Source organism: Stegodyphus dumicola, chromosome 7, assembly GCF_044657685.1.
Source record: "Stegodyphus dumicola isolate Sdum_Otavi_A_Nest chromosome 7, ASM4465768v1".
Classification (NCBI taxonomy): domain Eukaryota; kingdom Metazoa; phylum Arthropoda; class Arachnida; order Araneae; family Eresidae; genus Stegodyphus; species Stegodyphus dumicola.
In genome coordinates this window covers 62,002,420-62,016,367 of record NC_140774.1, presented here as the reverse complement: position 1 = coordinate 62,016,367, position 13,948 = coordinate 62,002,420, and the positions used below count along the sequence as shown (strand labels likewise).

General features: G+C 37.1%; 1 protein-coding gene across 2 annotated transcripts in view; it reads left to right on the top strand.

The window, feature by feature from the left end:
* LOC118182794 (transmembrane protease serine 9-like) overlaps window positions 1-13,948 on the top strand; it is a 157,848-nt gene that overhangs the window by 26,214 nt on the left and 117,686 nt on the right. For both annotated transcript variants that reach the window (XM_085820333.1, XM_085820334.1), the window contains one exon: window positions 5,806-5,939. In XM_085820333.1, coding sequence (XP_085676459.1) covers window positions 5,806-5,939 — 134 coding nt within the window. The remainder of the gene's footprint in view (window positions 1-5,805; window positions 5,940-13,948) is intronic.

Here is a 13,948-nt window from a genome sequence, read left to right as displayed (position 1 = left end):
TTATAGGGCATGTGTGGTGTATGTAGATGGTGAAATAGTATATTTTTGAAAAGCATTCTCTTGACTGGGAAAAATGACACGTGATCGAAAAGCTGGATAAAATCTGTAAAATACAAATACTACTTGGTCCACATTTATATGGATATTAAAAGTGCTCAAAATATGTTCTTTCGAGAATTTAGAAATGATTTTAAGACGTAAGGGACCTGGTTAAAGTATGCAGAGAACACCACGTTTGAAGCTGAGTTATTAATTAAAGCCGAGATCGCTTGGTTAACTAATCTTCCCCCCCTATAAATTACGAAAGGGCGTTATTAATTTCATAATACGATTTGCCCCCTGCAAATGCGTCGTTTCACTCTTCATTTCAGTCTGTTGTCATTCAATGAAATATAAGATATTTGTCTTTCAAATTTAATCTGTCTATTACTGATTAACCAACTAAGCTATTCAAAAGCAATAGAGGCAGATCTGAAGAATATTATTTTTTACTAATAGGGTTAAATTAAAATGCATTTAATTAATGACCTTTATTCTTTTGTGAAATTTATAGAGGTTTAGTAGTAGTAACTTCATCCTAATGAACAATAATGCTCATCATTTTGCTCCCTGTTTGTAAGAGATTATCGCAGAAGCGATGAGACCAACCATATGGCATGAACTGCATATATATCTTGTGACTGAACCTAAGGAAACGCATTAGGATGTCAACTTGCACCTCTGCAGTTCCTACTGAATACTCTGCAGAACCTGATTCTGCGCGAAAACGCTTTTTTGCGGGGAACCTTTGATAGTCTTACGAAAAGCATGTGTGTGTGTGATTATGGCAAAGCCTCGAGGGCTATCTGCCTAAGGGGAAGGATGCCTTTGTGGAGGACTAAGAGAAACTGGCTCGTATACACGTTACACATGGGGAAAACCACGAAAACGCCCATGCAGCCAGCCCGTTCGCGGGATTCGAACCTCAGACCAAACTACCAGTGTTCAGCGACTTTACCGCTCGGCCGCTGGTGGGCCCACTTTGTTATGGAAACTACTTAAAAATCATTCTGAAATATGGATACTTCTCTGTTAGGTGTATCAATTGATTTTACATTAATTGTAAGGAATAGGATGAATCGACAGATCTGAAGTCTTGTTAAACCAGCAAGTTAAGGCGCCGTATATCAGCGGCCAATTTCTGAACGGATAAAATTGTATTTGCCATTTTGTCTGAATCTGTGAAATTATATTTAGGACCGATTTTGAAGATCACAGATTTAGCTGTTTTTAACTTCGTCGTTATCAATTTCGAGAATTTGAATAGTTTTTTTTTTTTCATCCTTCATTAAAATATTTGAGAAAATAAGCACTCCTCAGTTTCTCGATAGATCCCATCTAATACCCATTGGAACTGTTGAATATGGTAACTTAATTTTTAGGTTTCAGTGAATAAGATTTTCGTTCCATATTGTTTCTCCACCACTAACTTTTAAGATTTGAAATCAGTTTTTATTATATTCCCAACACGAATTTCATGTTCTCAAGCTGGAAAAACTGTTTCTATAAATATCTACAGTATATATTTGTTTCGAACTTCGTACACAAGCAGTTCAGTGAAAAATGTCAATTTACCTGTTGAATAATTAAATCTTTTCTTTATTAAATAAGTGCAAAAATCTTCAAGTGGCAATATATGTTAAAATAATATCATAGCGAGTTTTTTTCTCTACCGTTTGTCACTGCTGTTTTCAATATCTCATCTTGGAAATATAATTTTTTATTCTTATTTTATTTCCTTTTATGTTATCTTGAATTTTGGGGAATGAAATTTTCAATTAGTAGACCTACTGTAGTTTTTTAGTTTAAAATTATTTCAGGTTATTGATGTGGAATCTGAATATAAAGATCATATGAGGATCTTCTTGTTCATTAAATTTTATTTGTACATCGATATATCTCTAGTACTATAGCAAGACTTCACACATGTATAATTATACCTATATGCTAAAGCGTGCCTTGACATTTTAAGCTAGTTTTTAGGTTGTTCGTGTTTGTATGCAAATAGTGATGGACTATGGCCAATAGCGCGATGAACATTATGAACTGGAAATCCTGCAAAGGAGTTTAATTGTGTAACTCGCTTATTCTTTACACTTACTCTTTCAGGAACGGACAGTGATATGACACTCTCTTTTATATAACTCCCTTTTTCGATATGTATATTCGGACCGAACTACCAGTACAAAATGCATGAAAATTTGATGTAAATTTTGTATTTCGGTCATGAATGTCCATGCATTATATAAATTGTCCACGAAACTGCGCGATATCCTTAAAGTTTTCTTTCTTTCTTTCTTTTTTTTCTTCTTCTTCTTCTTCTTTTTTTTTTTTTTTTAAATTACAGACTATAGCAGTGTTTTACACAGAATGGTGATTTACTAAAACTCGTGGCTTAAATATAATTCATGGCTATTTACACTTTTTTAATGGAGTAAAAATTTAGATTTAATTTAATAAGCCCTGCTTTTAAAAGTATTCAAAATATGTATACAGTTATTTTTCGACACTATAGATAGCATGAAAATACTGATTCTTTTCAATCATATGGCCTAACAGCTGCCAACTTCAGATTGCTACTTCGACGTCAGTCGGGACATTTGTCTTTGATGGATCGAAGCGTCGTTAGCTGTCCTAGCCATGCAACATAACCAGGTACAGCTATGTATTTCATTTACCATTCATGTAATACGATAATGAAAACGGTGGCCTTACCCTTGCAGAGATTCTTTTTTAGCCGAAAAGTCAGTGTAAAAATCATCCCATCTTGGAATTTGAAACCAAGACTTCCTGTTTTATCCGGTTAGATGACTGTACTACAGAAATGGCCTCTACAGCCAATAAATGGTTTCCGATAATTTTAAGGGCGACTGGCTTGACCTTGATGATATGATCTGTAATTACCTTATTACTGGATGGCACATGTAATATGAGTGGATATGCCGTGTTAAAAAAGTAGTGTGAAAAATTTCATTGTTCATGATGCAAGACTGATATACACTGGTGTGCAAAAATTAAGGACGAGACGGTTTTTTTCAATATAACTTTGTACAAAAGCTTTCCAAATCAACACATTTAATACCGTAAGATCCCCAATACGTAAGGACATGAGTAATGTAAGCAACACTTACTAAAAGAGAAATCAGAGGGATAAAAAGAAGCTTTATTGAAAAAGTAGCATGGAGCGCAATGCGACTGAAGGCCGAAACATCCCTCTGATGGGTGTCCAGCAAGAAACATCCGGTCTTTAATAGGGGATATGATCTCCCCTGACTGCTAGGCAGGTTTCACAGCGTCTGCCCATGCTGAGAATGAGGGTGTCAATGAGTTGTTGAGGCATTGCTGCCCATTCGTCTTGCAGCGCCAATCGAAGCTCAGGAACCGTTACTGGTGGTAAGGTACGAGCTGCCAAGCGTCTGCCTAGTAAATCCCATACATGCTCGATGGGATTGAGATCCGGAGATCGTGCCGGCCAATCCATACGTTCAATATCCTCACTCTCTAAGAGCTGTTCGGCAACTACTGTGCGATGACATGGTGCATTGTCGTCCATGAAAAGGAACTGCGGAACCATAGCGTCTCTAAAAAGACGCACATATGGAAGAAGAATCTCGTTACAATAACGGGTCCCGTTGACTGAACCTGCGTCGAAGATGTGAAGGTCTGTACGACTACCAAGCATGATGCCTCCCCAAACGAGAACACCGCCACCTCCATACCTGTCCCTTTCAATGATGTTCGAGGGATGATTGCGGCTTCCCCGCTCTCTCCAGATGAGTATGCGATGAGAATCGCTATTCAGACTGAATCTGCTCTCATCTGTAAAAAGTACTCGTCCTCATTCATTGTCTCTCCAATTCCGGTGTTCCCGGCACCACAGAGAACGCCTTCTCCGATGGGCAGGCGTTAGAGGTACACACCGTACAGGGCGTCGTGCAAACAGACCACCACCGTGCAGTCTTCTGGCCACGGTAAAACGCGATATCGGTCGTCCAGTGGCCTGTGTCGTGTGTCTAGCGATTTCTCCCGCTGTCTGCCACCTGTTTCTTCTGGCCTGTAAGGCAATATACCGGTCATCTGCGGGTGTGGTTCCTCGTGGACGACCACTACTAAACCCCCGGATAGCTGTTCCTGTAGTTTGAAATTGTCTCTAAAGTCGTGAAACGATGCTGTGAGCAATTCCGAACTCTTTAGCCAAACTTGTCACACTGCGGCCTTCCTCCAACTTCCTAATGATTCAACCTCGGGTAAAAGCATCCAGATGTCATTTAACAGATTGATTATTCGCCATTTCTCGCTGAGGCAGCAACTCGGTGTGATTTTAACTGCTATACGGCGTGCAATCTCTTTCCCAGAAATACTGATCTTACACCGACAACATGCTTTATACTACTCAGACACTCCCCCATTACGTCTACCTGCATATCTGCGCATGTTTTTCCGTACATCACCTTACTTAATCTCCTGATTGGTCTTTCTGTCCGCTCTGCCTCTTCGTTCAGCTGATATGCTAATTTTTCGACTTCGTCCTTAATTTTTGCACACCAGTGTATTTTATTTGAAATATATATTTGAAGTATATACTAGTAAGTTATACTCATAAAAAGTGACGCACCAAGAAGGAGATATTGGATGAAATTACGTATAAAATACCATACGACGGAAGATGCAAATGATTAAGTTTTGATCGCTAATGACTGACTATCTGGAGCTCCAACTTTCAAAAAAGCATTCGGATGGTGTATAAGGCATAATTTCTATGGGAATGTAGTAGTATCAAACCTCGTGGATTGTACCAAAGCTTCGCAGATGGGTTCGTGCAGATGTCTCCATCTGAGAGGAAAGGACGTACAATTGGACTAAAGGAAACATGTTGTCAAATGGCAGGATCCCTAGACATATGCATCAGCGCTACTGTCATTGAAGACTTTGGCAGGAATCGGTGAACATGGCGTCAAGAGGGTAGCAGTCGTCAGAGAGCGAAGACAGAACGCGTGGACAGAGTCATTATCCAATCGGCGCTCACAGCCCTTCATGCTTTCTTATCAACATATAACTCGAAAATCACTGACTTCCGCTTCGAAAAGAGCCCCGATAACGAAAAAGATGGGTCTGGAAACGCAAAGGAAAGCGGTTGAGTACTCATCTGGCTGTCGTCCGAAATCAGGAATTGTGGTATAAGGTGCGATTTCATTTGATAGGCGGACCCCTCTGGTTGTCATCCACGATCCCTTACATCACGGCGGTACGTCGATGGGATTCTACGCTCCGTAGTATTGCCCTTCCTTTCGTGAACTCCTGGGCTTATACTTCAACAGCATATTGACCGCCTTTCTACTGCTTTCCTTTGAGCTTTCCAACACTTCTCTGGCCGGCGTGATCTTCATATCTCTCCGCAATATAGCATATTTGGGTTCCGAAGAGCAGGCATCTTCGACCGTTCCTCGACCATCCCGATCTAATTCGTCATTTGGAACGTGTATGACAAGCCATCTCGCAGGAGAATATCTGTTAACTCGACGTGTCTGTGCCCAACCTGATAACAGCTTGCATCAGGGCCAGAGGTAGGACAACGCACTATCGATTTGTCGTCTCATTCCGTTAACTACTTCTCATTGCGCCGCTTTTTATGTTATAGAGTGCATATTACAGTGAATGTTTAGATTTGAACTTTTGTATTTAAACAAAATATAGGCATGACATAAGTAAGTCCATCACTTAGTTAAACAGATGTTTCAATATTTAACAGCATAATTTTATTTTTAGTTAAAACTTAACGATGAAGTGAAACAGCTGAGCAATCGGATATTACTAACTTTCGAGATGTTTGCTTTGCAAGGCAGCCCATTTTGCACCAACGACGGTCTAGAAATTGCAGATGGGAACGGACAAGTTAGAGTGTAAGTAATAAAAGATAGTAAGTATGTAAAGTATTACATCGAGATGGGACGTGGTTTGTGAATCAATCTTGCGTTGTAGCCTTGCAAATTGTCACAAGAAAACACCACAGGAAAATTAATTGTAATACTCTTTTATTCAGATCACCGTACACTAATTTACACAAGAAATTTATTCACGAGACATTACATTAGGGTAAAACTCTCACAATTTACTTGAGGACAGCTAATGCTCCGATTAGAAATTAAATCTAAGTGAAATCAAGTATTCGATTTTAATGGAATAACTAAAATTCATGAAGAAAAATCTCAATAAAACTTAGTATTGGGTAATATTATGCGGAACTGCCAGACTTTACGCTTCTAAAATACAACGCAACTTTTTTTTTATTAGGTATAAGTTCAAAATTTAGATTTCGAAAATTATGAAAAGTGTGCAAACTGTCTCTGTTATTAAATAATGAAGAATCTGTTAATACGTAGGTTTGTATGTATGTGTGTTTGTATTTATTTATGTATGTTTGTATGTATAAATGTATATTCTTTGCCTTGTACGTAGAGCCATTAAAATTTGATAACTTATTTTCTTCCACCCAAACATGTGGGTCCCAAAGTCCGAATTTTGAATTTCGAATTTGTCTTTTATTTATTTCTCATTTTGTGCGAGGTTAAGGAACGTTTTGTATATAAATTCAGATGTTTAAAAGGAAAAAGTACGATATTTATGTTTCAGTTTTGATCAGAAACTTAGAACTTTAAAAGAAATCTGTTGCCACTGCTTAATAAATATTTTTATCTCCCACGCTCCAGTATATTGCCATTCAGCAAAGTGTAAGATATTTGATTTTTCTCTCATATTTAATCTGCACTTTGTTTGTTAACAAACTAAACGATTTAAAAGCAATAAAAGCAATTCTTCATCTGTTTTATTACTAATTACTTGTTGGAGTCATTAAAATCATTATATACATTTATCAGGTTCAGTATTTCTCCTTACTGGCTTTGGGAGCATTAAATGACCTGACTCGGAACAGGGAGCTTACTAAAGCTATGTTCAATAAATGTGGGAAGTATACAAGATACACAGGAAGGGTATACGAAACCCTTTATTTTTCTCTCTTTACAATGATTTCCGGACTTCGGAATACAGAGACCAACCACTTGTGGTCTGAACGTAAGAATATAAAAATATTAACTAAATTCTAACTAAACTAACTTTGGATTAATAAACAAGTGGCTACTTGAAGATTGGCCGTAAATTAACAGGTGCCCGTCCTTCTATTGGTCAAAGAATTGGGAAAGCAGTATAAAATTCTGGTACATTCGGTATTCTTTTCCTCCCACCCAAATACTACACACGTTTGAATTTCTGTCAAGATCTTAAAAATTTGCATTCTCGTTCTGCTTGGTCAGTTCATAGTGTTTATTATGATCGTTATGCTTATATTATGAGTATATGTATGAATGTTTATAATAACATAGTTGCAGTAACTGCTGAAGTGTAGTAAACTTCCAAAAATGGTTGTTTTTTAACACAGATTAGCTTTCTAAGGAATAATATTCGGAATGGCTTAAATAAAGGGAAAGTAATCAAATAGTCAAAATAATTTCATTTTTTTGGCCAATACATTATACAGTACGAAGGTTGGGAGGTTCTCCCCTTTCTCCGTAAAATCTTGAATATTCGTTGCAAAACAAGCAACAGACCTTTTTTTTTTTTTTTTTTTTTTTTTTTTTTTTTTTTTTTCCCCCACTTTCCTATCTGGATTGAATAGGACTAAGAGTTCTGCGGTCTACGAACCCACCGTATTGCACAATAACGTTTGCGATATTTTGCAGAGATAATTAATTTTGATTTTCAGTCCGAGATTTGTTTATGAACACTTAAAAGAGTTTTACTGTGCTTGCTAGCAGAATATTTTTTAGTTCCGTTTATATGATGCACATATCGAAATGTCAAAAGCATTTTTTTAGCGGGAAAATCTAAAGAGCGGCTACAGTCTACCCCCCTACCCCGCTCCTCTTTTTCAAGTTACGCTCGACTGTCCAATATTCGCCAATTTCCAAGTATGCGGGTTAGTTAAGCTTTTATTGTTAAAGGATGACTGCATGAAGCAAATTTCTGTCTTCTGATTTCAGAAATGTTCCTCTTTTTTACTTAAATTACTTTGCTTGCAATATCTGTTAAGGGCAAACTGATATACAATGAAAATTTAGAAAATGTTCAGAATTTAGATTTAAATTATTTAAATATCAATATGAGTGGAAAAATAAATTGTATTTATTATTAGGTTCCAAGCGAATACAATAAATATGCCTTATTTATTTTCTCTATATTTGAACTGAAATTTCATCATTAAATCTTGTAATATAGTTTAGTTCTGAATAGTTTTTTTTTTTTTTTTTTTTCCCTCTCATTGTAAACTAGTTCTGTAAATTGAACTGTTATTTAAAATTAAAAAAAAAAAAGTAATTATTTTCCATGGTTGAGGTAATGCTTATTCTCTCTTAATAAATACTGCATTTCTCATATTTTAAATTACAAGTCTAATTTTTAAGGTTATGCAGTTGTGTATGATGTAATTAGACAGGTGCTTATTTTTTTTCTTAAAATGTGCTTGAAAAGTGCTTATAGGTGCTTATTTTTTTTCTTAAAATGTGCTTGAAAAGTGCGTATAGGTGCTTATTTTTTTAACTAAAATGTGGCTATGAACCCTGTACATATTTCACCATCCTTTAATTGATTCATGATTGGGGCATTGGCATCACAATGAAAAACGTGATTATATCATCTTCATTTACTACCGCTTCTCTATGATTATATCATCTTCATTTACTACCGCTTCTCCATATTTCTTTACAAAAATCCACTATTTGAAAAATTTCGCCTTTGGTCTGCGATATCCAAAAACCTTCAAATTCGCGGCTATCATCTTCGTCATCGTCGCAAGTTATACTTGTCGCTAAATTTTGTCTTGCTTCTGTCGTGCACTGAGACAGTTAAGCATAAATAGTATTATTTTACTTATTTATTATACTAATGTCTCTTTCTTGCACATGCTTAAGGTTTATCCGAGTCCTGAATAAATAAATTCCCACATATACTTATGGCTTATCGAGGGCCAGCGCTAGATATCTTACCGCCTGATGCAGTCTCTGGGGGTCCTAAATTCTGCTACCAAGTGCTTCTCCAAGTTCTAAATTTTTGCCGACCCTAAATTTTGGGTTCTAGTGCTTTCTCTCAATTCTAAAAATTTTGTCATTCCTTAATTTTGCTGCTCGGTGTTTTTCCCTAAATCCTGCCGGCCGGTGCAGCCATACGAGCTCTGGAGCCGGTTCTGGGTTTTCTTGAATAAATAATCAGTTATTCTTAATTCAGATAGCACTAAATGTGATCTTTTGGCCTATGAGTGTCATTAACAAAATCTGTTTTTAACATATGGAAAAAAATATTATAAATTTCCCCTAGTCAACATTTCATAGCGCATTTAACTTAAATCTGTAATCATTGCCAAGCGTAATGTCCACTTACTCTTTGTTATTCAATTACTAATATAAAAAAATGCTTAGGCAGCACTGCTTGAGTCATTACTCAAATGGATTAATAAACATGTGATAATGAAAGCAAAATATAATAAATAGTGATTTGCCAGGTTGGCGTCAGGGATATAAAATATTAGCAGATGTAAAATCAGCGATATTTCTATATAGAATATTTCGGTGTAGAATTCTATGTAGAAGTCAGTGCAGATGTAAAATCAGCGATGTTTCTATATAGAATATTTCAGTGTAGAATTCTATGTAGAAGTCAGTGTTTCAGTGTAGAATTTTATGTTCAGTGTGTATTTTACGTAGAATATTTCAGTTTGAGATGTATGCCAAGCAGATACGCAGTGATGAAGCCAAATTATTGATCACACAAATTTATGCTAAAATGTTTGTTTCTTCAATGAGGAAGTGTTTTATTTATTGAGGCCGTATGTAGTACAGAGAACTGTTAACACTACGATACGTTTAAAATTATCAAGAGGATTACCCCTCTGGCCTTGAAGGCAACCAGCAACCGAGTAAAACTGCTAAGGCAAGCGGCCTGCTTCTACTAACTCCTTCCTCTCTCTTGCTTGGCAAAAAGCCGCAACTTAAGGACTTGGCGTTCGCAAGACAAATTTGCATAAATAAGTTAAAAGCTTTTAATTCTGGCCGGAAGTAGAAAATATGAAGTGATAGTAAAGATTTAAAATAAAATAAACGTTAGTAAAACTTAAGATCCTTACACATATTTTTCTGCTGTAACTGTTTTAGGTGTTCGGCTGCACGAGCGGCTTGAGGGGAAGGGGAAAGAGAATACTAAAAAATAGTAAATGAAGTTAACAAAAATTTATTTTTTAATTTCTGTTTTATACTGAGGAATGAAACCGCTGGTCAACCGGTCGTAGTGGTTAGTAACATTGATTACCATACCCACAGCTTCGGGTTCGAATCCTGGAGAAGGCATGGATTTTTGTAAGCATGTGGATGATTAAAAGTAGATCAGGAAGGTCCTCAAAGTACGTGATGGTACGGATGTTCACTCGAGAAGCTGGCTGTTGGAGAGGAGTGGCCGGAGACTTTCGGACCGAACCCCGAGAGTTTCTTCCTCAAAACTGGGACGGAACTTCACAATCAGTGCGGCGGGATTGTACTTGTATTATTGAAGTACAATCAGTAATAAATTTCTGATATCCTGCCCATCTCTCTACCTGAAGAATGAAACTGAAAATTTCAACTGAATGTTCAAATATTCTAAAGAACAAAATTTCGAAGAGAGCCTTTGAAATACTTTACTAAAATTAAATCGCATGTTTGAAAGAAGAAGGAGAATCATGGAAACAATATTTCTTTCTTTTTTCTAAACTTTTCCTTGTCTTAGTGCAAATTATTTAAATTTTAAAAAGCGAGAGCAATTCTTCTGCGGCTCGAGGGTGGACCACATGTTATAAATTAAGAGGAACACAATGGTACAAGTAGCAAGAAAAACTAAGAACAAATATAAGAATTCAAGCTACAAAGCAGATAATAATTGAAGCTACTAGAATAATAATAAAACACAAGCGACTGTTGCATCTTTAGAATTTATATTGTCGTTCACAATTTTAAAAAGACAACCTTTTACCCTTTAAAAAATAAACAGTGTAATGATCTCCAGCAATGATAACAAATAACTTTCTTAACAGTGTCAAAATTTAACAATTTAAAATTGAACATATTTTTGGATAATTTTTTAACAATCCATCCTGTTGATTATTTTTGATGCCAAAAATTTTTATAACTTTATCGTTTAAATTTTAACACATTTTTGCACATTGCATTTTATTACTAAACCGTCCATTCATGTGGTCCGACTAAATGCGAGTTCTAATAACAGCTGTCAATTTATATTATTATGTATGTTATATAATTTGCCAGTGAAATTACATTCATATTGCTTGCACAGATTGCTCGATTTAGAGCCAGTAAAACATGTACCGGAAAGAATGACATGCCAAGTAAAACTAAGTATGAAAAAATTACATTATCTGGTGTCATTTTGTTATTTTAGCATAAGCGCTTTCAGAGATTGAACATTATAATTAATGTTCTTCAGTTGCAACTACACAATAACTAAAAGACTGCAATTATGAGAAGGATTATTAGCAGAATTTTCCTAATAGTTAAAATGATGCGCTTTTTTCGCTTTTCTTCAAAGGGCAACAGTTTAGCCAATACAATGATTTTCTAAAGTTTATAATGAAATTTCTTAAGCTATCAAAAATTCGTTAATCTCTTTCTGTGCGTGGTATTTCTCTTTTACTTAGTTGCATCTGGCGAGAGTATTCAGTAACTGAAAATGCTTCTGCTAAAATAAAATTCTGACGCTGACACCACAAGACTTTCTCGTACAGCCTATTAAATTTTGCACATTTTTTTGAACTAATTTCATCGAATTATTCTAACTTAATTAAACGATTCACCCAGGCAAGTTGAAAATGACATCAAAAATAGCAAATTTTGGAAATTATATAGGTCGGTCAATTTTTGTCTTACGGGAGTCAAACTTCATATGATTTTACTAAAAGAACTATTTTTTCAGAACGAGTATAAAACTTTCCCGAATATAAGTATAGGAATCAGGAGAATGCATTAAAAGCTAAATTTCGTTATTTCTCCAAAATTAAATTTTTTAAAATTTCACTGTGCCAAAACATGAATATTTTCATCATTTAAAGCCCTTTTGTAATTGGAAGTATATGACTACGACCAACGATTGCGAAAATAAAGGCCATTTAAGGGGAGTGAGCATATATATTCATATATATATATACACTCTTAGAAAAAGAGAGGGGACGAACCGAGAAGATATAAAGCAAATAGGACACAAATTGATATGCATACAGGTTTTGACGAAAAATGCAAAATTTTACATTTTGGCTGCCAATGAATGAACGGTTGTCGCTACAGCACATCTGATCTGCGCAACTGTCAGGATATTTAAGAGGAGAAATTACGATTCCAGGTCTTAATTCTTCACGAATTTCATTCCGTGTACTCTGGTAGACAGTAGCTATGCCTCGCATGCAGGTGCTCGAACGATATGCACAGATGTCAGAATTTGAGCGAAGTCGTGTAGTTGGGCTAGAAGCCGGTTAGTCTTATTGGCGAGTAGCCCGACATTTGAGCAGGAGCGATGCCACTATTCGACGATGTTGACAGGAATGGGTGAACCATGGCTGCACACAGCGTCAAGAAGGAAGCGGTAGGCCTAGAGAAACGACAGAACGTGAAGACCGAGCAATCATTAGAGCGGAACTCACAGCCCCAGATGTATCATTATCATCGATTGTACGTGCAACTAGTGCTTCAGTGACCGCAAGTACCATTCATAGACGGCTCACAGAAAGGAGGCTGAGGTCACGGCGCCCCTTACGCCGACTATCATTGATCAAGCCCGTTTGCAGTGGTGTCGGGCTCATTCGCACTGGAATGTCACTGACTGGAGTAGAATAGTCTTCAGTGACGAGTCCCGCTTTGAACTGAGCCCCGATGACCAGCAAAGGCGAGTCTGGAGACGCTCCAGACAGAGGTGTAATACCAAACTGGCTGTCTTCTGGCAGGCAGGCCGACAACCAGGAGTGATGGTCCGGTGTACCATTTGATTTCATAGTAAGACCCCTTTGGTTGTCATCCGTCCAACCTTACAGCACAGCGGTACGTTGACGAAGTTCTAAGGCCCGTTGTCCACGAAGTTCTAAGGTACTTTGTGTTGCCCTTCATGTCACGCCACCCTGGGCTATATTGTTACGAAATATTCAGCTGCGGTAAGATAGCTTCCACGCAAAGCAGGTTTAGGTTTGCCCGAATATTGAAAAGGAAGGTAGGGTTGCTATATTCGGCGAGAAATCACCCAGTTGGCGACAAAATTGGTAATATCCCATAGACGGATGGAAAACCTTCTAGAACGAATTCTTACCGGTTTAGTCAGTGCTTCGTCTAGCGAGTTGATCGTCAGTCTAGTGCCGAGTTGGTCGTCGAGAGTATCGCGAGTCTAGCGAGTGCATCGTGAGTTGTAGCATGGAGAGTTTCGAGAGTACGTTGAGTTCCGAGAATGACCGAACAGAGTTGGCAGCTGTAATCTGGTGCTTTGCCGTGAAGCTGTCTTCACCGTTATAGCCTGATAGCCTAAAGGCTGTGTTGCTGATTGTTTCAGCGTATTTATAGTGGTTTTTCGTCGACTGTAAACGGGATTTTGGAGCTGTCCTGAGTAATACTGGCTAAATAAATTGTGTATGGTTCTTCATCAAGTGTTGTCTTAAATCATCCAGATCCACGAACCCGTGCAGAAACGTAACAACTGGTGTAAGAAATGAAATTTGCGAGTAAATACCACGAATGACAGTGACCCGTCTGCAGGAGAAAGCCATGGTGGAGGAACTGAAATTCACGGACTTCTTAGCAACTGTAAGACTGGAAGAGAAAAAAGCCGGATATGAAGAGAT